Source organism: Eptatretus burgeri, chromosome 5 (genome assembly GCF_056783735.1).
Source record: "Eptatretus burgeri isolate ZD-2024b chromosome 5, Ebu_testis_v1, whole genome shotgun sequence".
NCBI classification, from domain to species: domain Eukaryota; kingdom Metazoa; phylum Chordata; class Myxini; order Myxiniformes; family Myxinidae; genus Eptatretus; species Eptatretus burgeri.
The window spans coordinates 18,982,343-19,006,276 of record NC_140965.1 but is presented as its reverse complement, the minus strand read 5'-3'; the positions used below and the strand labels follow the sequence as shown (position 1 = coordinate 19,006,276).

General features: G+C 44.0%; 1 protein-coding gene and 1 pseudogene across 3 annotated transcripts in view; one reads left to right on the top strand and one right to left on the bottom strand.

Annotated features, from left to right (window-relative positions):
• TTC17 (tetratricopeptide repeat domain 17) overlaps nucleotides 1-23,934 on the bottom strand; it is a 94,655-nt gene that overhangs the window by 40,006 nt on the left and 30,715 nt on the right. For all 3 annotated transcript variants that reach the window (XM_085880894.1, XM_085880896.1, XM_085880895.1), the window contains 6 exons: nucleotides 17,918-18,078; nucleotides 17,722-17,834; nucleotides 17,449-17,646; nucleotides 6,390-6,490; nucleotides 5,176-5,350; nucleotides 358-432 (listed from right to left, as the gene is read on the bottom strand). In XM_085880894.1, coding sequence (XP_085737020.1) covers nucleotides 358-432; nucleotides 5,176-5,350; nucleotides 6,390-6,490; nucleotides 17,449-17,646; nucleotides 17,722-17,834; nucleotides 17,918-18,078 — 823 coding nt within the window. The remainder of the gene's footprint in view (nucleotides 1-357; nucleotides 433-5,175; nucleotides 5,351-6,389; nucleotides 6,491-17,448; nucleotides 17,647-17,721; nucleotides 17,835-17,917; nucleotides 18,079-23,934) is intronic.
• On the top strand, nucleotides 9,434-11,242 carry LOC147025960 (uncharacterized; annotated as a pseudogene).

Below are 23,934 nucleotides of genomic sequence, written 5' to 3'. Positions count from 1 at the left end.
GCTATTGGTTAGACGCGGTCGTTCGCACGCCGACGGGCGGGAAAATTACAATATAAAAGCTTGAATGATTAAATAAATAACATTATTCACCACTTTATCAAAATATTTTTTTCAAACAAAAAGCAAAAACAAGCATTAAAAAATAAAATAAATAAACAGTTGTTTACAACTCAGCAAAAGAAACCAAAAATCAGCCAGCCATGCACTATTCGCTCTGTATCTGTAAAATGCCATCTTTGTGATGAACACTGTGCAACTCTTGCATGCAAAAAAAAAACTTGCTGATAAAACAACAACTACCTTATAAATACACTTCACTGTCACTTATTGAAAATAAAAATATCCAAAGTAAAGCACCTGCTGCAGAGCCACTGCCAAAGAACGTGGAATCAATTGATCATCAGTGATCGTGGGAATAAGATCTGCCAACCACTGCATTCAAGACATCAGGATGAGATGGAGGAAAGAAATGCTAATCAGTGTCAGATGACTTAAAAAAAAAACAAAAAAAAAACCAAAGATGCAAAATGCAATGCCATGTCAATATGTTTGTGTATTCATCAGCAGAGAACAAATTACCTTGTCTACAATTTTGGAAAAAATCAACTGGTCTTGTTTTTCAAGGAAGAGAGATCAAGTCAGCACCCAGTGCATGCCGCGCAGATGCAGATTTGCGTGCCGACACTGTGCCTTGATCCAGTTTTTCAGGTTATGACCTAATTTTATATATTTTTACATGTTCACCAAAATTCAACGAATGTTTGTCCGATAGGAATGAAAGTGCCCTCTCGAGATAGCCCAGATTAAGGTACATTTACGATTAATTTACATCATACCCCTTCGAGTTAAAGGTCAAGGACAAATGGTGGTCTTGAGGAGGATTAAAAAAAAAAAAAACATTTTTTGTCATCGCTCAATTTTACCAATGCAGTAATCTAAAAGACCGCTTGGCCTTCCAAGATGTTCGTGCACCATAATAATAAGACTCCCAAAGCGTTGCCATAAAGCTTGAAAGATTATCCTGAAAATTGACTGGCCAATTTTCATCGTTTTAGTAAGAAAAAAAAACAAAACATCAAATCAAACTATGAGTACATATGAGCAAACCGTGTCCCCTCCGTTCAACATACACCAGAAAGATTTGATTAGACACCACCAGGATTTGGAGGAGGGAGGGAGGTTTGAGAATTCAGACTTGAGCTGAGAAAGATGTTGTTTTCTGGCTCTACTGAAGGTAGATACACACTTGTTCCGAGCTTTATGGAAGGAACTGAGATTGCCCTCAGTTGGGTTTGCTTTCCATGAGGCAAAGGCAAGTTGTTTCAGGACAACTGCCTCACCACAAGCTTCAGTGAACCATGGGCAGGGGGAAGAGTAGGAGGAAGGAGAGCCAGAAAACAGCATCTTTCTAATCTCAAGTCTGAACTCTCAAACTTCTCTCCCTCCTCCAAATCCTGGTAGCATATAATCAAATCTGTTTCTGGTGTATGTTCCCCTCCATCCCCTCCCTTACCTCAAATGGCCGCACTGCTGACATTGCAAGTGAAAAGGCTGAATGCCTAAACTCGGTGTTTGCATCGAACTCTTGTGTGCGAAACCCATTGCTTTCTGTACCCACCTTACCCAGTCACACCCAGCTGTCCCTGTACTGGACTCTGTGTCCTTTTCTTCTGGCAAAGTGGAGAGTTTGCTGGCAAACCTCGACTCAAATTCTGCAACCGGTCCAGACGGCATCAGTGTCCTAAAAACCTGCTCCTCTGCTCTTACTCACCATCTCTATGTTCTATTCACCCTCTCATTTGCTCAAGGTCATCATTCTGCCATCTGCTTGGAAATCAGCAAACATTCCCACTCTGCATAAAAAAGGTACAAAAACTGATCCTCACAACTACAGACCAATCAGCATTCTTCCACTCATCAGCAAGGTTATAGAATCCATCATCGCGCCAAACATTAAATCCTTCCTCTTCTCCAATGGCTTGATTTCCGATCACCAATTTGGTTTCAGACCAGGTCACTACCTGCATATGCTAATTATGCTCTCCAAACAATGGCTGGAGGCACTCAATGCTGGACATGAAATCAGAGCCATATCCCGAGACATACTGTGTGCTTTTGACACAGTCTGACACCCTGCCCTGCTCACTAAACTTTCTTCCTTTGGTATCCAATGCCATCTCCACTCATGGCTTGCAAACTTCCTCTCCTGTCGCAGTCAACGTGTGGCCATAAATGGAGTTCTCTCATCCCCTCTTCGTGTCCAGGCTGGAGTTCCTCAAGGCAGCGTTCTGAGCCCTGTTCTTTTTCTGATTTTCATCAATGATCCCTCCAACTCTCTGGAAAATCCTCTATCTCTTTGCTGATGACTGCACCCTCTGCTGTATCATCTGTCATCCCTCAAATCGGCAAGCAGCAGCTTCTTCGCTCACTGCAGATCTGGGTAAAATCACAAACTGGTCCAACACATGGAACATGTCTTTCAATCATGACAAATATCACTCTCACTTTGTGTCTCCGAAAGGACCGTTTGGACCCCCCCCCCCCATCTACTTTCTCAACAATCCTCTGGAAGAAGTTCTTTCGTTCAACCTTCTGGGTCTCACTATCTGCCATGATTTTTCCAGGGAAAACCACATTTCCAACCTGGCCACCAAAGCCAGTCACTGACTGAGAATCCTCCGTCGTACAAAGTTCTTCCTCAGCCCACCTGAACTCCTAACCACATACAAAGCTTTCGTCCGCAGCCTGATGGAGTACTGCTCTTCCCTCTGGGCTGGTGCCCCTGCCTCTCACCTTTCTCGGCTTCATGCTGTGGAAACCAAGGCACTTAAGGATCATTGGTATCTCACGCGGTGAGGCTGATTCTTTGGGCCTCTCACACTCTCACCGCAGGCAAGTCGGTGGTCTTTCTGTCTTCTCGTTGCCTCTCCGGTCTCGCCCACCCCTTGCTCTGTCTGTGATACGATGTGTCTGTGTCTGTGATGTCTGCCCCCTCCCCCCATATTTCCGCAGGGCGCTCAAGGTCCGCCAGCAGCCCCCTTCTGGTAAAACTACCAAAATCACGAATCGCTGCTTTCCTTCACTCTTTCATTTCTCTTTTTTCCCACCTTTGGAATAAACCCCCACTCTCTTCAATCCCATTCTTCCCTCCAGGCCTTCAAAACAGCCATTCACCACCACCTTTTATCTTCCCCCATCCAAAACCTCCATCTTTTCTTCCATCGTTAATCCACCCAACCCCACCTCCTTCAAATTCCCTGCTTTCCTTCCTGAAAGTCCCCGTCATGTCCACCTTGTATACCCCGTGTTCCCCGCCCCATCCCTCTCCCCTCAACAGATCTCTTAATGTCTCTGTTCCCCACTGTTTTGTCTTTCCCTCTCCCACCCCTCTCGTCTCCTGCCCCCCTTGATGTGCGTTGTGTGTTTGCTCTCAGACAAGCCTAATCTCAGACAAGCCTAATCTCAGACGATGTCTCAGAGCCTCAGACGATGTCAAAAAAAACCAAAAACCCAGCAACACACACGATGCACCTTTTAATGAATTAAAAACAAGTTTTCAAGGTCAAGTCCTTTTTATGAAATGTACATGTCCCCGAGTTTTATTTATATGGAATTAATTTCACCTTTGGCGCAAGTACCCCTTTATAACCCAGGCAAAAACAACATTCCTTTCGTGTAGTAATTCTCTACAGACTGTAGTATATGAGAGTACAACTCTCATATACTATATTTCTAACTGTAGAGTTTTTGCCTGGGAAAGATAAAGCATACAACCATAACGTAATGCTTTATTCTTGTTGAAAAGGCATTCTTCTTTTCGGGATAGCACTCAAGTGTTTGCTTGAATTTAGGGTCGAAAAGGATTCTGCAGCAATATGATCCAACTCATGAGAGATTTCCAATAACAATGACATCGATCTATGAATGTTTCTATGACAACCCACTCAAATCACTTTCTTGAGCAGGACAGTTTGTTACGATCTGAGGAATCTGTCCATTTTATTGGCTTTGTATAAGGAGTCTCATAAGAACTACGAAATGTCTTTGATAAAGCCTTGTGTCCACCAGCGGCCTAGAAGGGAACCAACGTCTCCTGCAAAACAAGCTTGGGTGTCCCCCATCCTCCCCACCCCCCCTCTTTTGTAGATGATAATGATGCCTGTCTTGTATACTACAATATAGCAGTGTACTGTTAAGTTGCAGCTATATATACTCAGAAAAAGGGAGAAATATGAGGGGGTCTGCAGGGGGTGGTTGGGGGGGGGGGGGATGGGACCTTAAATTGTGGCATTAACTCTTTTGTGACATCACTTCAGATGTTTATGGATTTTTAATGGTCATTTTTCAGGAAAAAGCTGTTTCAAACAACCCTCTTCTGGCTCTGTAGACCACCAGCAAGTTATACCCTCCCCCACCCAGAAACAGTAACATGTGGTGTGTCTGCATGTGTGCCCGCGATTTTGTAATAGCTTTTCCGGTGATTAGAACTACCTTCATGGAGCTGTGCTATCCCACCATTCCCTCCAGGGCTTCAAAGCAGGTGGTGCACTCCCATCTCAATGCATCCTGTGTCCTTACCCACAATTGTTAATATCCCCATTAACCCTTCCTAATTGAACCTTCTTCTTAGTAGCAGGTTAGTGTTTCCTACCCTCCTCTCTTTTCACATTCGTTCATTCTCTTGCTCATTGTGCCCAAGAGTTTCCCCACTGTCAGAGTTCATATCATTCATCACCATATTCTTCCATCAGCCTCGACTTTGTTGAGAAAAAAAGAAAAACCCACCAAGCATTTTAAGGCCATTGTCCCTGCTAGAGCGGGGCTCAGCCTTGCAGGCCCCATGACAATCTTTCTTCTCCACTTTGCCCTATTTTCTGCATCTCCCCTTGTTAACCCCCTTACCCACATTTCTTCTTCCACCACCTAAAGCCAAGTCTTTCTCGGTGTCAAGGTTCCCTTTTTGAGGCAATGTTTTATGGCTGGATGCCCTTCCTGATGCCAACCCTTTTTAGTCGCCTCTTTCGCCACGCAGAGATGTACCTATTCTAAACTGGGGCACACACCGGGCAGAAAAAAAGGAACAAAAACCCCCCCAAAAAAACCCTGCACTACATTCTACAGGAAGAACTCAGACAGGTAGATGCTGTGATGACAACATTATAATGCTGAAAAAACCTGTTGCAGACTGTGATCCACATCAGTTGAGGTAACATTTTTCTCCTGCAAGAGAAGCAAGTGTTTGTAGGAGTCGCGCATACGCAGTGGTGCAGATAAGGAGCTGCACTCGGGCTCAAAACGTCCTGCAACGCCCTCGGCCAAGCGGCGCAGTTTCATCCGAGTCTGCTCCACACTGGCCCAACAATTGGTCATAATATTATAGTACACAATGTCAGTGACACAAAATGCCGTAAGTGACTGAACAACCATTGCAAATGCAACTGCGTTACTGGGACAAGTGTTTGAACAAAGACAGGTGAAACAATGCAGTGAACATCGTTTAATTCACAAATTCTAGACCATCTCCCATTCTTACAAACAAAACTCGTACTCAAACTTAAATATCATTTTGCTGATTAATTACTTTGTGAATAAAGTACGATACACCACTTTAGTGGTGATGCATACACAAGGTCTGACAATAATGTTCCAGGACTGATATTTTTTCTCGACGGGTGGCAGCACTGGTTTGGGTTTCGGAAATGGACGTCCATCGTAATCTTCCCGTCAGTACTGTGTTAGCCGTTGTATCGATCGGGTGTGTTTCGAAGCCGTACTGGAGCTTTGTTAAAATTATAAGTGTTGCAATCATGCTCTGAAGATGAGCGACAAATTTATGTAACAGAGAATCGTCGTCAACTTTTTGGGAAAACTAAACGAAAGTGGAACATTTTCGATAAGTCGAAGCTGGTGTACGGGGAAGACACAATGTGAAGATCATGTTTTCAAGTGGGCCAAAAGGTTTGTGGAAGGGAGATGGACATGAATGACGTGCAGTCGGGACGATCATCAGTTGCGAAAATGTCCAACGCGTGAGAATGTTGGTCCGATCCGACCGACGGCCGAAACTCCAATGATAGGAACTCATTTTGCATCAATCAAAAAGATCCAAAGAGTTGTGACCATTGAGCGAAATGGCCTTTCAGAAAATGACTTCCAAGGATGCTTTGAAACATGGCAGTAATGTTGGCGAGCGTGTATAGACCCCCAGGGAGATTACTTTGAAGGTGACCACCAAACATGCAATTGCTACATTTACAATAAAATTTTATATGGCTTTAATCCTGGAACTTAATTGTCAAACATCATGTAACACTCATTTTGTATTGCTTCAACCTGCGATGGAAGAAAATCCTGCTCATCTCTGCAGGCAGATTCATTACATGACTTACTCCAATCCTTTACGCTCGAGGGAAGGGTAGAATGTGAGTGTGCCATTGGTGGAGGCAGTGGAGTGTTGCAAGCACTCATGCAGTCCTGGCCACAACCAACCCTGAAGGACAAAATAAGAACTACATCATCATGAGGAATTCACAGAAAAACAATAACATTCAAATATATATATTCTATAAGATCAAGGTTCATGGAAGAGCAAGATGACAGAGGGTAGGAACCCACAGTGGGGTACTTTGGCAACTTTTGGACACAATAAGCAAGGGAATAAGTGAACAGGAGGAGAATGAGGAGAGAAAGATATTTCACATTTTTGTTCCTCTTTATTGCAAGGAATCATTCATTACAATTAGACAAATATCTCAAAAAGGTTCAAATTCAAGATTCAGCCGAGACGTAACTGAATCTTGAAAAATTATCATGGCATCATAAACTATAAGGGGAGCGTTTGCATTTTATGTTTCCTCGATAAATATCCAGCAAGTTTTTGCTTCAGGGAACAAGTAATTGGCTAAAAGGCATTCAATTCAGCACTGGTAAGAAATGCTAAAACCAAATATAAAAACACAATATGTTGTAAAAACCAAATGTAGTCCCAGGATTACATCTGATAAAAATGTAAAAAGGGAGGCTAACCTTGGGCACTGAAGAAAAACATAAAATATTGTTTTCGGGGCATCACAGAAGTAAAGGGACACCTTTGAGTTAGCAGAACATTTACAATGCAATAAAACATTGGAAGGTAAATTATTGTTGTGAGAATGCCTTATTTTGGGTAACTTTGCATAAACAAAGCAATAGTTATTTGCCATATTAAAGGTATTAGCGCAAGCATGAGATAATTTAATTGTGATACAGTACATGCATCGTTATATGGATAAACTTACAGAAAGATGGGGTCTTTTTCCCCATGTGTGTAAAAAACAGCCATCCTTCAACACCGTTTTTAATGTTCTTCCCTTCGTAATCTGTCTTTTATGTCCTTTTAAGTGTTGTGACAGCCTGTCATGCACAGGATTAGGTGGGCAAAGGCTGTGACCACCATACCGGCTACCTGTACAAACCGAGTGAAAAGGTCAGGGAAGGATTGCCCCACCCACAAACTGAGTACGGCCAATGGTGGATGAGCGAGAAGGGGTTGAATACGTCATGAATGCGAGTGGGGGCTGAATCTATAAAAGACCAGCGACACAATCATAGGGAAGCCATAAGCCACAGGCACACAAAGCTCAAAAAAGGCCTGCATGCAAGCTGCAACAGGGTTTCTCCCCAGGCTAAGCATTTACCTGCTGCAGCCTCCAGCCATGCCCCCAACAGCAGGCCCACTTTCCCCTTCGTGCCAGGTCTGACTGCGGCACAAACTTTTTACGACAAGGCATGTCTTCTTTTGAACCAAGGTGCGTCCTACCGGATGCAGTCTGCGATATTTCTGTCCAGTCCAATCTCTCTGTCGACCAACTGAGGTGTGTCTGAGGCCTAAAGCTTAGAAAATTAAGGAATCCGCCATTTGTTCGTTGGCTCATGGAGCGTATCGAGTCAGGGTTCAATTAATGGCATCGCTTCTCTGTTGCATTCCCGCTACATGTTGTTCTTTCAATACGTCATTATAAAATCACTTGGTCTCTGAGTGATTCGAGTATCTCGGTCACTAGTTTAGTTAAACATGTCTGTTACCGTTAAAGGACGGATTAGGTTTGGCGATTAGCGCCCAGGACAAGACCATGCCTGCATCCGGCGATTTCTCTGAGATCGCTAATTGGTGTGAATGGAGGTATTGCACCGATTAGCGTGCCGCCTAATTGGCTCGGGTGTAGCATTGGGGAAAGGTATCGCGGCAAACAGGCTCATAAATTTGGCATGGAGCAAGAAAATTAGTTGGCCGGCATGACCGCTTCCATTCGTCGTATTCAGACCGGGCAACTGGGAAGAGTCTGACATCAACAATATAGTGTGTCAACCGCCATTGCAAGTCCCCAGAGCACTTAACAATGGATGCCCGGTACAAAACAGATCAATTAATCGCTGTAGAAGGAAGGCCCAATTGGAATGATTCCTCTCCAGTGACTTTTAGACTCTGCAGGTATATAAGGAACAGGGCTTTTGACAGAATATAGAGAGAAGAATTTTCCAGAGTTAAAAAGACTAAAACCTTGAAATGAGACTAATAATTTTGGAAAGGAGTATTGGGACAAAGGAGAACTAACATCGATATGTGGGTCCCATTTTAACCCAGTTTGTCCAAAGAAAAGTAAAATCACAGAAAAATTAGAACGGCACTTGATATGGCGCATACCTCCACCAGGCTGAATTGTTTAAGTTTTCTATCCCACCGATAGGCCGAATCAGCATCTGGACATGGACCAAAATCAAACCAAAAAAAATCAAACTTGTTCGCCAAATTTCGTCTGAATCTGTGCACAACTTTTTGAGACATCCTGCTTAGACAGACAGACAAGCAAACAGATAGACAGACAGACACGGGTGAAAACATAACCTCCATCCACCTAAGGTGGTGGAGGAAAAAAAATCCTTCCGATAATTAATGGACCTAATAGTACTGCAGCATAGCAAACCAATTGTTCGACTTTTCATAAAAGCACCAAAATTGGTACATATGTTGACTAATGTATTCTGAACAATTCTGGATATGGAGCCACTCGAAATTTTGCCTTGGTCAGCTTTGGCGGCCATTTTGGAAAATGGCCGCCATTCTACTTTAACAACATGGGATATCTGTCATTGTTATTCTCTTTGTAGGTTTCTCAGAGGTGATAAATACTCCATGTGATGTGCATTTACAAAGGAAAACAATACAAATGTCATTTGTGTTGATTTATTATATTTCCAACCATTGTATTGGGGAAAAAAGTCATTTTTATGGGAAATCCATTTTCGCACGCAGCATCAGTGACAGGTTCAGAAGTATTTTGTTGTGGTTGTTGGTAGTGGCGGAAGTGGTGTTGTAATTAGTAATATTGGTGTAGTAGTAGTAGTAAGTAGTATTAGTGTGGTAACAAGGTGTTTTGTGTCTTTGCAGAATATGGAATGATTATAATCATCAGGAGCGGAGTCAACACGAGCGGGAGTGACCATGTCAATAAATTCCAGCGAGTGCATTCTTCCATGGACCGTGCGTCTGTTAGCCAATCCAACACAAACTGGGAACTGTGTGCCATATGCCAGGAGGACACAGCAGAGTCCCTTGTCTGCCCAGAAAATACGAAACGCCCAAACACAGGCAGTGGGTACAAGACACTGGCCGGGAATCTGATGCAGTTTGGAGAGTTGGGCTTACTACCCAGAACGCTGCAGCTTGATAGACTTGATGAAGGAGAGGGCATCGAGGCCGTACTGGTTGCTCACAAAGCTGTCTATCATAAACGATGCATGCTTTGTTTTAATACAACAAAGTTGCAAAGAGCACAGAAGAGGCCAGCAGGAGGCAGCTCATCTGGTGAAGGCAATGCCGTGCCAGGAAAGCGCACCAGGTCACTCAGTGCAGAATCAAGTACCTCTAGTCAACCCCCATGCTTCTTCTGCAGACAGTCTGGTGTGGACACCTCACATGAAGCCACCACCTTCAAGATTGATCAGCGTGTGCGGCAGTGTGCAACACAAATTGAAGACCACGAACTGCTGGCACGGCTCAGCATGGGTGATATGCGAGCTCTCGATGTCAAGTATCATTCCAAGTGTTTAATGTCTCTCTACAATTGCGCAAAGTCCTGTCAATGCTGAAGACAAGACTGGTCATGAAAGTGTGGTCTCCGGAATTGTGCTGGCAGAACTTGCCCTTTACATTGAAGATACTCACCTGGAAGAGGACACATCTCCTGTATTCAGACTTGCCAACCTTGCAAACCTGTACGCGAACAGAATGGAGCATTTTGGAGTTCCCTTGGACACGAGAGTGAATACGGAAAGGCTGAAAGAACGCCTACTAGCCCAGTTCCCAGACCTACGGGCACAGAGCAAAGGACGAGATGTCTTGTTGGCATTTGATGAGGACATTGGCGAGGCACTTGGCAAAGCCTGTGAGCTGGACTGTGATAGTGAATTAGTTCACCTCGCTCGAGCTTCACAGATAGTTTGTCGATACATGTTTGAGAAAGCCAACTCATTCACTGGCTCATTCAAGGAAGGCTGCCAGCAGGAGGCTGTGCCACCTGTGCTACTTTCACTGGTAAATATGGTGCTGCATGGACCCTCCATCAAGAATCAATTTGATGCTCCTTCAAGACAGGTAGCTTTGTCCATTGCACAGCTCCTGAAATTCAACGGTGCCAAGCATCGCCAGAAGCAGAAAAGAAGCACCTCTCCTGTTGGTACAAAGACAGTAGACACAGACTGAGATATCGGCCGAGCTTAGAATGTGCAAATGCAAAGTCGCATTGCTTGTAAAAGTGTTGACTTCTTGATCCAGAGCCAGTACACTTGAGCTCAGAAACTCATATTGCACTAGACTGATGTATGTGTGTACCATGTGTCCTGGTAGAATGGTAGTAGACAGTAAACCGTAGCCGCTTCAAAGTGAAGTGTGCAATAATTTGACGACATTTTCTGAGTTTGTCATTATCATGATTATCAGTTCCATTTTCAAAATAGAGTAAAGTATGTAATCTATAATGCAATTTTTGTTGATTCCAAACCCATTGAATGTGATGAATATCATTTGACTCTTGTTCTCCAGGCAATAATGGGTACTTTTCAGCGAAAAGTTTCAGGAGAGCAGCAATTTACAAATCAAATAATGGCTTTTTTACCGAAAATACTGGCTCATAATATTTGAATACGCCTTTTCATGGTCAATTTACTGAATTTTACACTTTCCTTATATCTACCACCAATACAATAAGAAAAGAGCATATAGCCAATTTCGCGAAAGTAGAATGGCGGCCATTTTGGAAAATGGTCGCTGAAGCTGACCAAGGCACAATCTCGGGTGGCTCCATATCTAGAATTGTTCGGAATACATTATTCAACATGTGTACCAATTTTGGTGCTTTTATGCAAATTTGAACAATTGATCTGAAATATCAGACTACGCTGCAGGACCATAACCCCCGTGGCCACAATAATGACAGCAGCTGACTTCTACTTATGGAGAGAGGGGTCTCTGAAATGCTGAACTCTGGTACACTCAGTATAAAAAAAAAATACACCTTTGCATAAAAACGTTTTTTGGAAATCACGACAGGCCCCTACAAAAAAATTGGGTTTAAAAAGATTGGCTCATTTAAAAACATTGAAAGGGAATAGTTAGTGGCATCACAGCAAATGGCAACTTTCTGCCAGGCTTCCAACATGCTGCTGCAGAACAGGGGAACCAAAGTTACATCAACTCTTGATGTAAAATAAGAAACAGTTCTTGATCATAGCCGAGTTTCCCAGGTTGCAGAAGTAAGCAGCGAGCAAAGGCTTTCCACGAAACATCCGTGTACAACTGCCTGTGTAATAAGTAGAGGCGAAAAGCCATCACTTTGCTTGTAACAGATCAAGCCATATTCACCTTCAGCTGCAGGAAGACTTAGTAAGCCAGGCCAGAGCAAGAGCTTTCCTCCCCTCCCCCACAAAAAAACAAAGTCGATAAAAATACTTTTGAGCTTTTTAAGAATGCTGTTATAGCTTAGAATATAATCTGGGGTCTGTCGTGCCATAAACCAATGCAACAGCACTGATGCTGCAAGGTTGATTATTACCAGAGTTCCACCCCGATAACAAACCCGATTGAATAAGCCAATCCATTCGAGTCGTCGCCGCTCAATTTTCAACGTTAACGATTCCCAGTTTTTCAAAACAAAAAGTCAAGTGCCAAGAAAACCCTGATACAGTGGATGCCGTCTTGTGTCCATTTGAGCTGCCTTGGCATGGTTGGAGGAGTGGTATCGTTTTGTGGACAACAGGTGTAGTCAGAGCTTTGCTTTTTTGCCAGTTTACTTTTGTAGAGTTTGCCAAACTAAACTTATGGACAGACTGGACCGAAACAAAAACATTATCATGAGAATGAACTACCGTGCAAAGGTCATCCGCATAGGCGATTGTCTTAACAGGATTTGTCATTGGTAGGGGAGACAAACCATGATGACGTGCACACAACAGAATAAGCAGAGGCTCATTGGAGAGAAAATACAAGGGGCCAGATAAAGGGCACCCTTTACAAATATCACGACTCCCTAAAAACAGCTAACAGAATATTATTAACTTTGAGCAAACTATAAATGTTACAAGACAATAACTAAACACGGAAGATAAAATTCTTCCCAAAACCAAATCGCCGTTAAACAGAAAGAGTCGTGACGATCAATCGTGTCAAAAGCTTTCTCAATCTCAAAAGTCAAAACCAACATTTGTTTGTTCATAAGCACAAATATTGATCATAATCACAATCAATAAAGACATTATCATGTGTTGTCCATTTGGAGACACAACAGCATTAATTTGGGTATACGATTTCCACAATAAATCACAGGCCTGAGGCAATTGGCAAGATAAATAAATCATTTCATAGTCCATGCAGAGCAAGGAGAGTCGATGCCAGTTATGCACTTGCTGAAGAGTCGATGCCAGTTATGCACTTGCTGAAGAGTCCATGCCAGTCTCCTTTTCGAGATAAGAGAACAAGTACAGCTCTGCGGTAGCTGAGCGGCAATGACCCTGATTGCACGCCGTCGGTCAAAGCCCCAAGTAATTCTGATCCAAAAAAGATTTGCAAAATTCCATGGGAATTCTATCCAAGTCAGAGGCCTTGCCAGTGGGTAAAGTGGGTAAACAGTTTACAGTGGGTAAACGATGGCTTTAACATCCTTTTGATCACATGTTGATGTTCCTTGTGTTGTCCGCAGCGAAGTTAGTTGCTGACTTCTCTTGATTTGATTCTCCAGTAGTCCAGTCCAAAGAAAAATTTGGGCGAATCAAGGGAGCACAGAATGTCCATTCAGGTACAAAGCACGGCCCCTCAAGCCTGCTTTGCACACTGCCTGCAAAGGAGGGATTTATTTTTTCTTGGCTAACGAGGAATTAGTCCTTTCAGCGTTGGAGGTTGAAAGGCTACACTGTAAAGATATAATTTTCTTGGCAATAATAGATTTGAAGACAGATTAACCTTTAGTACGACAAGAATGACTGCACCATGGTCACAACCTGGGACAAAAAATATATATATATATTTTTCACCTCCTCTGTCCACTCAACTCCCTCCTTCATCCTTGCTGTTGAACGGCTCAGCTTACATCCTCTAATCTGTCTCACTTACCTTATTCCGAGTCCGTCCGGTGTTCCCAAGTGAATGAATAGGATTAGAAAGATAAGATTCATAGTGATTCCAAACAGGGGACTTGCTTTATATCTGCCACTGCAGTTTTGTGTGTGTGTGTGTGTGTGTGTGTGTGTGTGTGTGTGTGTGTGTGTGTGTGTGTGTGTGTGTGTGTGTGTGTGTGTCCGTCCCCCTCTTCCACCCTCTCTGTTATAATAAACCTTTCGCTCGGAATGAAACCTGGATGTGGTCATTCAGATTGCGGGGGGGGGGGGGGGGGGTGTACGGGACCTCGCCAGTCGCCATTATGCAGTAGTGAATTGACTTAAAAAATTCAGTAACGGGCCCTTTGAGAAACGTGCATTTAAAGCACTCTTAAAAGATGAACAGCGTAATTGGGAAACACATTTTATGCACTGTTAAAAAATTCATCCATGTCAGCTTCTGCCATGGTTATATCAGAACAAGCTGAGTCACACACGGATGCTTAACCCCAATAATTATGGGGCCATTCAAAAATTACATAACGATATTTTTTTAAGGAAGCGTGTATGAGTTTGATTAAACCTTTCTAATAATTTTGATTCGACACAAGTTTAGATTTTTCGGGGTCCCTAATCATGATTAACACCCGACCCAAGGCGAGCCAATGGAAATCTGACGCAGCAAACCCGGACAGTGTACAATCAGCAGAGGCCTACAGGCCGAATGTGTTAGGCCAAACAGAAAACCAAGATGGCAGCCATAACATTTCATCTGTGTGCCATGGTGCTTGGAGTCAAGCGACCAATGCGGGTGTGGTCCGACAGCTGTCCAAGGAATGGCTGAAGTTTCAAAAATTGACCCCCAACAAGAATAACAACATGTAGCACTTTTAGACCTGCCACAAAAAAGGTAAAAAGACTATATTGCTGACAAAAGGACTTCATCTGGTCTTTGGAATTGTCCCTCCATTGTGTAAGGAAGGGAAAGAAAAACTTCCATGAAAGTAAAGTGTCCCAGAAGACCCAGAAAGCAACAAGAACAATTTTGTCTTCCAAAAAGCTTACATTAAAGGTACAAAGGGCAGGACCATGATTTTGTCCTAAGAAAGAACATGAAGCACAACCATGTTGTGGTCCGAAAAGCCACTCGGGACAACGGTTATGCACAGTTATGGCCCAGAACATTTAGATAATAGCTATCTATGTAAATCCAGTCTTGCCCGCAAGAGGTAACCGGCCATCCAAATAGTGCCACCACATATATTGACATTCAGATGGAGTATGAAGTCTCTAAACATCCTCATCATCGTTTTACGGCCGTTTCCATGCTTGCATGGGTAAGCCGTGGTTCACCTAATGGCTGCTTTCCAGGCTGAACAATCCCTTGTTCGCCCCTTTTGTTCGGCTTTTCACTCAAAGATCGTCTCTCAGCAACACATCCCATGTTTTCCTTAATCGTGTCATATCTTCACACAACTACCCACCCCGATCCTTTCCACAAGTCTGAACCAACTCAACCGACCTCTATGCATAACCTCACTAATGCTTTCTATACCTCTCCTATCTCTTCATTCCACATTTGATTTCCTATTCTTCAGTGTCACATCACACATCCACCTCACCATTCTTATTTCATTTTGCTACCTCCATTCATCCTCCTTTTTGATCACTCATGTTTTACTGCCATATAACATCACACTTTTAACGCAAACTGCATAAAGTTTTCCCTTTAATCGGAGAGAGGTCCCTTTCGATGTCAATAGAGGTAACAACTCCCTCAACTTCTTCCAGCCACTTCTAATTCTTGCATTCACTGCTGCCTCACCACCAGCTGCACTAATATCACCAAGATAACAGAATTTATCTACACGTTACAGGGATATATCCCCATAAACTAGCCTTTCTGCTCCAACTGGAGTCACTTGTTTCCTGCACAAACAGCACATATGAAGTCAGGCACCACCTGTAGTCTACCCCTGATGACAATACACCTCTTGTGAACCCAGAAGTTGCAGGATTTACACAATATTGAATTGCTACCTGCACCTTTTCTACAGACAGCAAAGGGCCACCTCCCTCTTTTTCCACACTTCCTTCTCCCACAACACTAATCAGGACTTTTGTTTTCCCTGTATTCACTTTCAGTCCTCTGGCCTCCTTCCAGACTGAAAATTTACCCATTATCTCTTCCACACTGTCAGCTATCAGCACCAGGTCATCAGCATATAGGAGTTCCCAAGGTGAGCCTCCTCTAAATGCCTGTGATATAGCCTCAAGAATCATGATGAACAGGATTGGGCTCAAGACTGATCCGTGATGAACACCCACTCTCACTTCAAAATCCTCACTCTGCACTCCATTTACCCTCACAGGTTTTGAGCCATCATACATTGCCATGACTACCCAAACCAACCAATCCACCACACATAACGTTCTCATGGACAATTGCACCACTTCCTGAGGCACTCTATCAAACTCCTTCTCCAAATCCACAAATATAAAGTACAGTTGCTTATTCTTCCCAAGTTATTTTTCCTCTAATTACCCAACTATAAAAATTGCCTCTATCATGCCCCTTCCTGACATGAAACCAAATTGCACTCTGTCATATCAATTTACCCATGACCCTCTCTACCACTTTCATTCCATGGTACAGCAACTTCAGACCCCTACAGTTGCTCTGAACTAATGAATCACCCCTCCCTTTATAAATATTCATGTTTCCACTCTTCAACCAGTCATCTGGGATAGATGTCTCCCTCATTATTGCATTTATCAATTTAATGATTAAATTCACTCCAATAAAACCAGATGTCTTCAGCATCTCTGCGACAATACCAGTGCTGCTCGACGCTTGACCATTCTTCATTTCATCGATGGCTTTCTTCACTCATTCATTCTTCATCTCAGGTGGTGGGCCCTACACCAGCTCTACTGCCTCCAGAATATCCCTGTTCCAAGGGAACTCATCAACGAAATAAAATTTGGACAAAATAATAATAATATCAACAAAAATAATAGTAAGGATAATACCACACCACCACCACCTCCCCCCCTTCCTCAAACCCCCAGCCGAGTCGAAAGCATCATTTTCATACATCACACTCTCATATCATGAGAAAATGTATAATTAAGGTGAAAGGAATGAAAACAAACCAACCCCCTCGACAGCCACTCACATTGGGAGGGTGTGTTTCTAGTAATACAAAAGCAAGTTTGCTTCCTACAAACCATCATGTCAACAAATGCACTTCATTACCAGAAAAAGGTTTCAAACTAGAAGGGCACTCAGTGGAGCGCTTACCTCTCACCAGGCTGATTAGCTTACGTTTTGTATCCCACTGACAGGTCGGATCTGGATTCGGACGTGAACTAAAATTTAATGAGCTTGTTCTTGTCACCTAACCAACTCATCCACCAAGTTTAGTCTGAATCTGTCCACAACTTTGAGATAACCTGCTATATGTCGTTTTAACCCCATCACTGAACAGTAAAGAATCACTTTTAAAAATTCTCAGATCCGGATTCAGATGTTCACCAAAATCTAATCATTTCGTCCTTGTCACATCCCAAAGCTCTCCACAAAATTTCGTCCAAATCCGTCCACAACTTTTTGAGACATTTTGTTCACAAGCAAACAGACAGACGGGTGAAAACAGGACCTCCATACACCCTCGGTGATGGAGGTAATAAAAAATATAAATAAATGAATTTATTTTTTAAAATGCAGCCAGACACAGGTGAAAACATAACCTCCTTCCACCTTCAGTGGTGGAGGTAACAATGAAGAAGACACCATGTACAACATTTCTGAACACCTGCCTGTGTGCTTGGACAAAGATTAGGACTTGAACAAGTTGACTTGTTAGAAACGTCACTTCCATCTCTTCCTCCACCTCCACCTGCACCTGCTTCATCACCACCACCACCACCACCACCACCACTTCCTTCTTCTACTCCTTCTCCTGCTGCTGCTGCTGACACTTTTGTAGTCCCAGCAATGCTCTCCTCTTGGCCAAACTGCAAAAAACAAATTGGAATTCTCCCAGGGCTCAACCTTCATCCAGCCATGCGTTACATTGTCCAAACACTCACTTGCACACGCTCCACACTTTCCAGCCCTTCTCCTTTGGAATAACGCACAGGTTGATCCGATTGGCAAAGCATGATTTTGTCTCTCTCACTCAACTTGCACAACTGATGGTTTCCTACAGAGAATAAATTAATTAATTAATTACAGGAAAGTTAATATACAGCACTTGACTGAGTGTCCACGGCCGAATTCACGTACCAGAGTGAGTGTCCCTGGCGAGGTGAGTTTCATGCAAAATGCTGCGCAGCAGTTGCTCCTCCTGAGGAATCTTAAGCCGTTCCAATTGTTCCTGCTGCTCCAGATACAGGTCATGTTGCCTCTGATATTCTTTCAGTTCACTTAGTGTGAGCTGGAGAGACCTTTTCACACAGATGACCAATGTGTTACAAGCACCGAATGACACATTCATTTATCTGCTTAATAAAACCTCTTCAGTGGGCATTATGCTGCGGCACATTTTTGCAAATGCACTTCATAATGTCATTTTTGTTTACAAGATATGACTAAAGAGTTCATACAACGTTAAACCGTGTTCAACTACAAACTACAATTTAAATAAAATAATGATTTCAAAGAGCATAAAAAAAAAACATTCAGGAAGTTTAGCGCAATTGAAGCAGTTGTATACACTACCTTAAATAACATGTCAGAGTTCGACTAAACTGCAGTTCTTGGAAGTGACAAGAAGGCAATTTGTGTTCTCGTGTTCTTGTGTATAATTCAATTCAAATGAAATAAAGATCGTAAAAGTTGTACAAATAAAGTACGGCAATTACGGAATTTACTACCGTTTTACCGCAGTTGATAGGTCGTGTTACGCTCCACTGGGAAGTGAAATTTCGTGACAGAAATTTACTTATGGATGAAAGTCGGCTGTACAGTGTATTATTACCAGTTGTTCACAATGGTACAACTCTTCAAGTCCATAACCCGGCACGAAGGGGTGAAAAAAGGGGTGAAAAGTCAGCGATTTCGTCGCGAGCTGTGTAGGGCGGTGGCCAAACTCATTGGGCGTGAGAACCAATCGGAGGACGCCACACGGTCACGTGACAGCTCTCCAGTCGGAGAAACTTGCGTGTGGAGGCAGTTCAAGATGGCCGCGCCCATGGATAACATGTGGTGATCGGCCTAAAATATTTTCATTTTTCGACATTTTTCGCCGTTTACAAGACATCTAAGGAATATGAAGTGCATCGTACATGCGAGGGCAGCCCCACGCACAGCGAAACTGATAAAACTGGGGCACAAAAGCTGGTCAAAAATCAAGGAAAGTGAGAAACTCTGGTGTAACGTGGACATGGATTGCCCAGAAAGTGAATTGGCACTGCAACGTTTGGAAGATTGGGAATGTGAAGACTTCCCCACTGATGGTGGGTATCACCAGTTGTGCTATAATGCGTTTTGCAACACAACAAATATCCAAAGGAAGATTGCCCACCATGGTAGTCGGAGTGCTGATGATGCCTCTGCCAGAGAAGTGCCTATTCCTGTCAGACAGCCGACAAGAGACCGACCAAAGAGAACAGGGGTGATATCTCATGTTTTGTCGAAAGATAGATGTTTAATCTGCCACAAACCTCAACGATTTTTCAAGTCTCATGGCAAGTCGCAACGCAGTCGGATGATGATGGCTAAAGTGAGGATGGAGGCAAATACCTCGAGGAATCTAGCCAAACTTTCATTGATGTGCAAGTATATAAAGACTACGGTTGATGTCAATGTGCTGTGATTTTACGTTCAGTTCTAAAAATCTCAAAACTTTCTTTCCAGGGCTCCTCAGGGCAGCTGCAGAATGCCTGAAATTTGAAGACATACTGCTACAAATCAGGGGATATGATTTAGTGGCCATTGAAGCACACTATCATAAGAAGTGCCATTCAGAACTCACCACAGAGTATCAAAATCAACTGGTACATGGTGAAGGCACAAGGTAAACGAACGTTTATCATCGGCATGAATGCATCTGAAGTCAGCCATTCTTCATACCTCTTTAGGTCGTGCTACTTACACTTTCTCATTCATTTGAATTGAAGTCCAGTTAAAGAATCCAATTCAAGTATTTTCAGAATAGATGTCATTCAGTGACATGTCAACAGTTTATAAAGCATCTTTGAATATTCGTGAATGCGCCATTTCCTTCATTGAATGCAACAGTCTGTTTTTACATTTTCTTCCAGGGCTGTCAAGCCGAACAAATTTGACAAAGCATTCAGTGCTTTCGCCGATGAGGTAATGGTGAATTTCATCGCTGAAAAGAAACCGCAGACGCTAGCCTGGATGTTGGAGAAATTCAAACCTCACTCTGAAGCAGCTGGCCTCGCCTCGGAGAGCCAGAGGTACGTATATGTAACTGCTCATTCCTTCCCCCGCTCATTTGGAACATAATAAAGGACCGTCCATCATTAATGCGTCTTAATGTCCTGTCAATCTGCATTACAGATCCAGTCGTCTCAAAGAAGCGATGGAGGCCAAGTTTCCAAACGTTCACTTCGAGCAGCCCACACGTATGACTGAAAGCTACCTTGTCTATGTAAGTGATTCCACTGCCAAGCCATTTATACAGCCACTGTTGAGCCGTGTAACGCTGTCAGAAACTTCAGTCGGAAAGCGATTCCCCATGCTCATCGATCAAAGTGCCGGTCACGCAGGGCATGGACTTGCGCGAGATGTATCTAGTATGCATGAGCCTTCGACAGGAACTGAAAGGTGTGCCTGACTTGTTCGGTCAGTTGTGGCCTCCCATGGCCAGTGATATGACTTTAGAGACTGTGCAGTCCATGGTGCCCACAGTACTGTACAACAGCATTGTGTGGCTAGTTGGTGCGTCCGAGGAGCCCACACTCGATTCGTTCGTGGATGTGCCACAGGAAACACTCCTTCGCGTACTGTTTATTGCGCAGGATATAATTTACCCGAGTACGAAAGGAAGGATTGCTACACCAAAACATTATTGTTTAGGTGTATCACTGAAACATATCACTGGATCGACTCACGTGATTGACCAGCTCAATCGGTTAGGATATTATGCGTCACGATTGTAGATTTCAGGCCTAGAGACCGCATTAGCGCAACGCCTAGTAAATCGAGGATGTATCGTGCCTGAAGGGTTTGTGAAACATGTTCATGTGTCTATCCCCGCTGACAATATTGACTTCAATGAAGAAACAGCGAGTGGTGCGGACACAACACATCATACCAATATGATCATGATACAATCCAAAGCGCCTCCGAGAGAAACCTCAGCCGACAGAGAAACCTCAGCTGACAGATCAGCCATTAGCAAGCGCAAATACATCGTCAGGGTCATTCGGTAGATGTTCTCCCATATGTTAAGAAACGACGCACAGATCCACCTCTTCCCGCGAATAAGGAGGATGCAGCTGATGCCACCGACAGAAGTGAACCTGAAACCGATCCCACTGAACCTGAAAGCAGTGTGGACTTGATAGACACCTTGTTCACAACACTAATATCGGTGGACTCGAATGTAAATCTGCCGAACTGGACTGGATTCTTCACGCTGCTTGAAAGGAATGTGCCTATCAACAAGGACAATATCGGTTACTTGCCAATCATACCAGCATCGCCTACCAGAGCAGAAACTATTTATACAATATTGCGGCAGACTATAAAGATAGCCGATGAACTGGAAGTACCGGCCGTCGTTGGCGTGTACGATATGGCCATCTATGAAAGGGTAAAATAAATCAGGTGGGCGGAGGCCGATAAGGAGAAAGACATTTATGAGAGAGTGGTGCCCAGGCTTGGGGAGTTCCATACCTGTATGGTGGTACTCGGCATCATTGGAGTGCGGTTTGGCGACGCCGGACTGCGAGAGATATTGTCAGAGTCTGCAGTTGTAGCCGAAGGGTCAGTGAACGGTGTGCTGACAGGAAAGCACTACAACCGGGCACTGGCGGCCAACAAGGTGGTTCTGGAAGCGATGGAACGGCTACAGTTTGAAGCGTACCTGGAAAGCCTTGATAACGAACGCAGGGAGAGAACAGCAAAGCTATTTATAGATTCGACGATGCTCTTTCCTTCACCACTGTTCGTCCAGCAGTCTGCGTCGCAGGAGATAGTGGATACATTGGTGCTTTACGAACAGTTCTGTTGAGCGGAGAGTGACGAGTTGCCTAAGTTTCGGTTTTGGTCATCGTACATATACCTGGTGAAATTGCTACTCCGGTTCATTCGCGCTACCCGTCAGTTCATCTGAAGTCACTTGAAGAAATTTGTCCCTGGTTTTACGCATACGACCGAACCAAATATGCACGATTTGCCCCAAGTTATTTGCGGGAGATGAGGGAATTGCCGAAGACGCATCCACTCACTCACGAGAACCTGAGCAATGGCGGCTTCACCATGCAGCGCCAGAACCGGTATGGCTTTTCAGCCGTTGCTGGAGACCAAGCCCTGGAACAGACGATGAATCGGGACACAAAAGTGGCTGGAGGTTTGATTGGACGAACCCTGAACCCCAACGCCGTAAGAAGATGTCTGCTATCGAGGCCTGATTGTGCGGCGATGACCCAGATGGCGGAGAAATTGGCTGGTTGTGACGAAGAAGACAGACCTCGAAAGGACCTCTCCAAGACCAGGCATAAGAGGGACAAAGAATGTGTTGATAGAGTCTGCTCAATGATCTCCGAGATAGCTGTGAATCCTTTCACACATGTGGGGACGCAACTTATTAATATTTGCTCCGGCTCCTCCGCATCGTCCAAGGCAGCTGAGGACTTGTTGTCTGCATACGAAAAGGGAAAGACCGCTCTTGACGCCCACAGACAACAGCATATTCGAGAAAATACCCAGACTCAACCTCCAGTCCTTCTCAAACAAGAAACGGCAGAAAAGGACGGACAAAAAAGGCGCAGAGATGAATGCCAGAAAAATCTTCACGAGATGCGTTCTACTGGCAAAACAGTTGGAACTAGATTTCCCGACACTGCTGGCCCATCCACTTGGGAGCATATCCTTCCCTTTGGCGACAAGTGACGGAGGGCTGGCGAAAACCAAAAAGTCAGAGACACTGGATTTCGTTGAGGAGAAGTTGACTGTGGAAGACGCACTGATTGGATTCGGTTCCGCTATGATACTGGACACTATGGCTGTTCTACACAGTATTTCGAAATCTACACAGTATTGCTCTTCCCGAAACGTGGGGTGAGTTCGCCGACATGGCGCCAAGGAGGATAACTCGCTCAGTACCAGCCACGCGGTACGATCGTCGATATAGTCTTTGACACCTATCCGGTGGTGTCAATCGAGACACTGGAACATGAAAGGCGTAGAGGTGATGGCCAAAGAAGCGGAATTGTGGAATTCCAACCTCAACTCAGAATAAGAAAAAATGCGTACGGAGACATAATGAACTCCAGTGAAGGTAAAAACAAACTGATCAATTTTTTGGTTCAGCAGTGGAGTCAGTCACTACTACTCAAGGAGTATAAAGAGGCGTATATCGGATTTGAATCAAGTTGTACGAGTGTACGTCGTGGCGGATTCGTTGACGAGCTGGCATGTAACCATGTCGAGGCGGACACGAGGGTTGTATTGCACGCATACCACGCTGCCATTAGCCACAAAACGGTGGTGATCCGCAGCCCCGATTCGGATGTGGCACTCATCACGTTGGCGAATCTCTCGTTTTTTCCTCGAAGTACCATCATATTTGAAACGGGCAAGGGATCAACCACAAGGCTTCTCAATTTGACCGCCATCGAAAACGCGATGGGTTCCACCAAGGCCCGGTCTGTGTTGGGGTATCAAGTGTTCACTGGATGCGACACAAGTGCTTTCGTTGGCAAAGGCAAACGAAAAGGTGTGACGCTCATGCTGCAAAACAGTGAGTTTCTACAGACATTCGCACAAATTGGTGACAGTGTTACGGTTTCCTGTGAGGTGTTTGAAACGTTGGAGAAATTCGTCTGCAGTCTGTATGGTGTGAAGTGCTCGTCCGTGAATGAAGCACGCTATAGACTCTTCTGCACCAAAGCCCTGGGTGAGCAAAGGATTCCTTCTTGCCAAGACGCATTGGTGCAACATATCCTTCGCGTCAATTACCAAACATACCTCAACAAGCAAGCATTGAGCAGGATTATGGACATCCCTGACCCCAATGAGAATGGATGGCAAGCAATTGATGGATGCGTATCTGTGAGGTGGTATACAGGTGATGTAGCTCCACATGGCCTGTTATCCCATGAATCTTG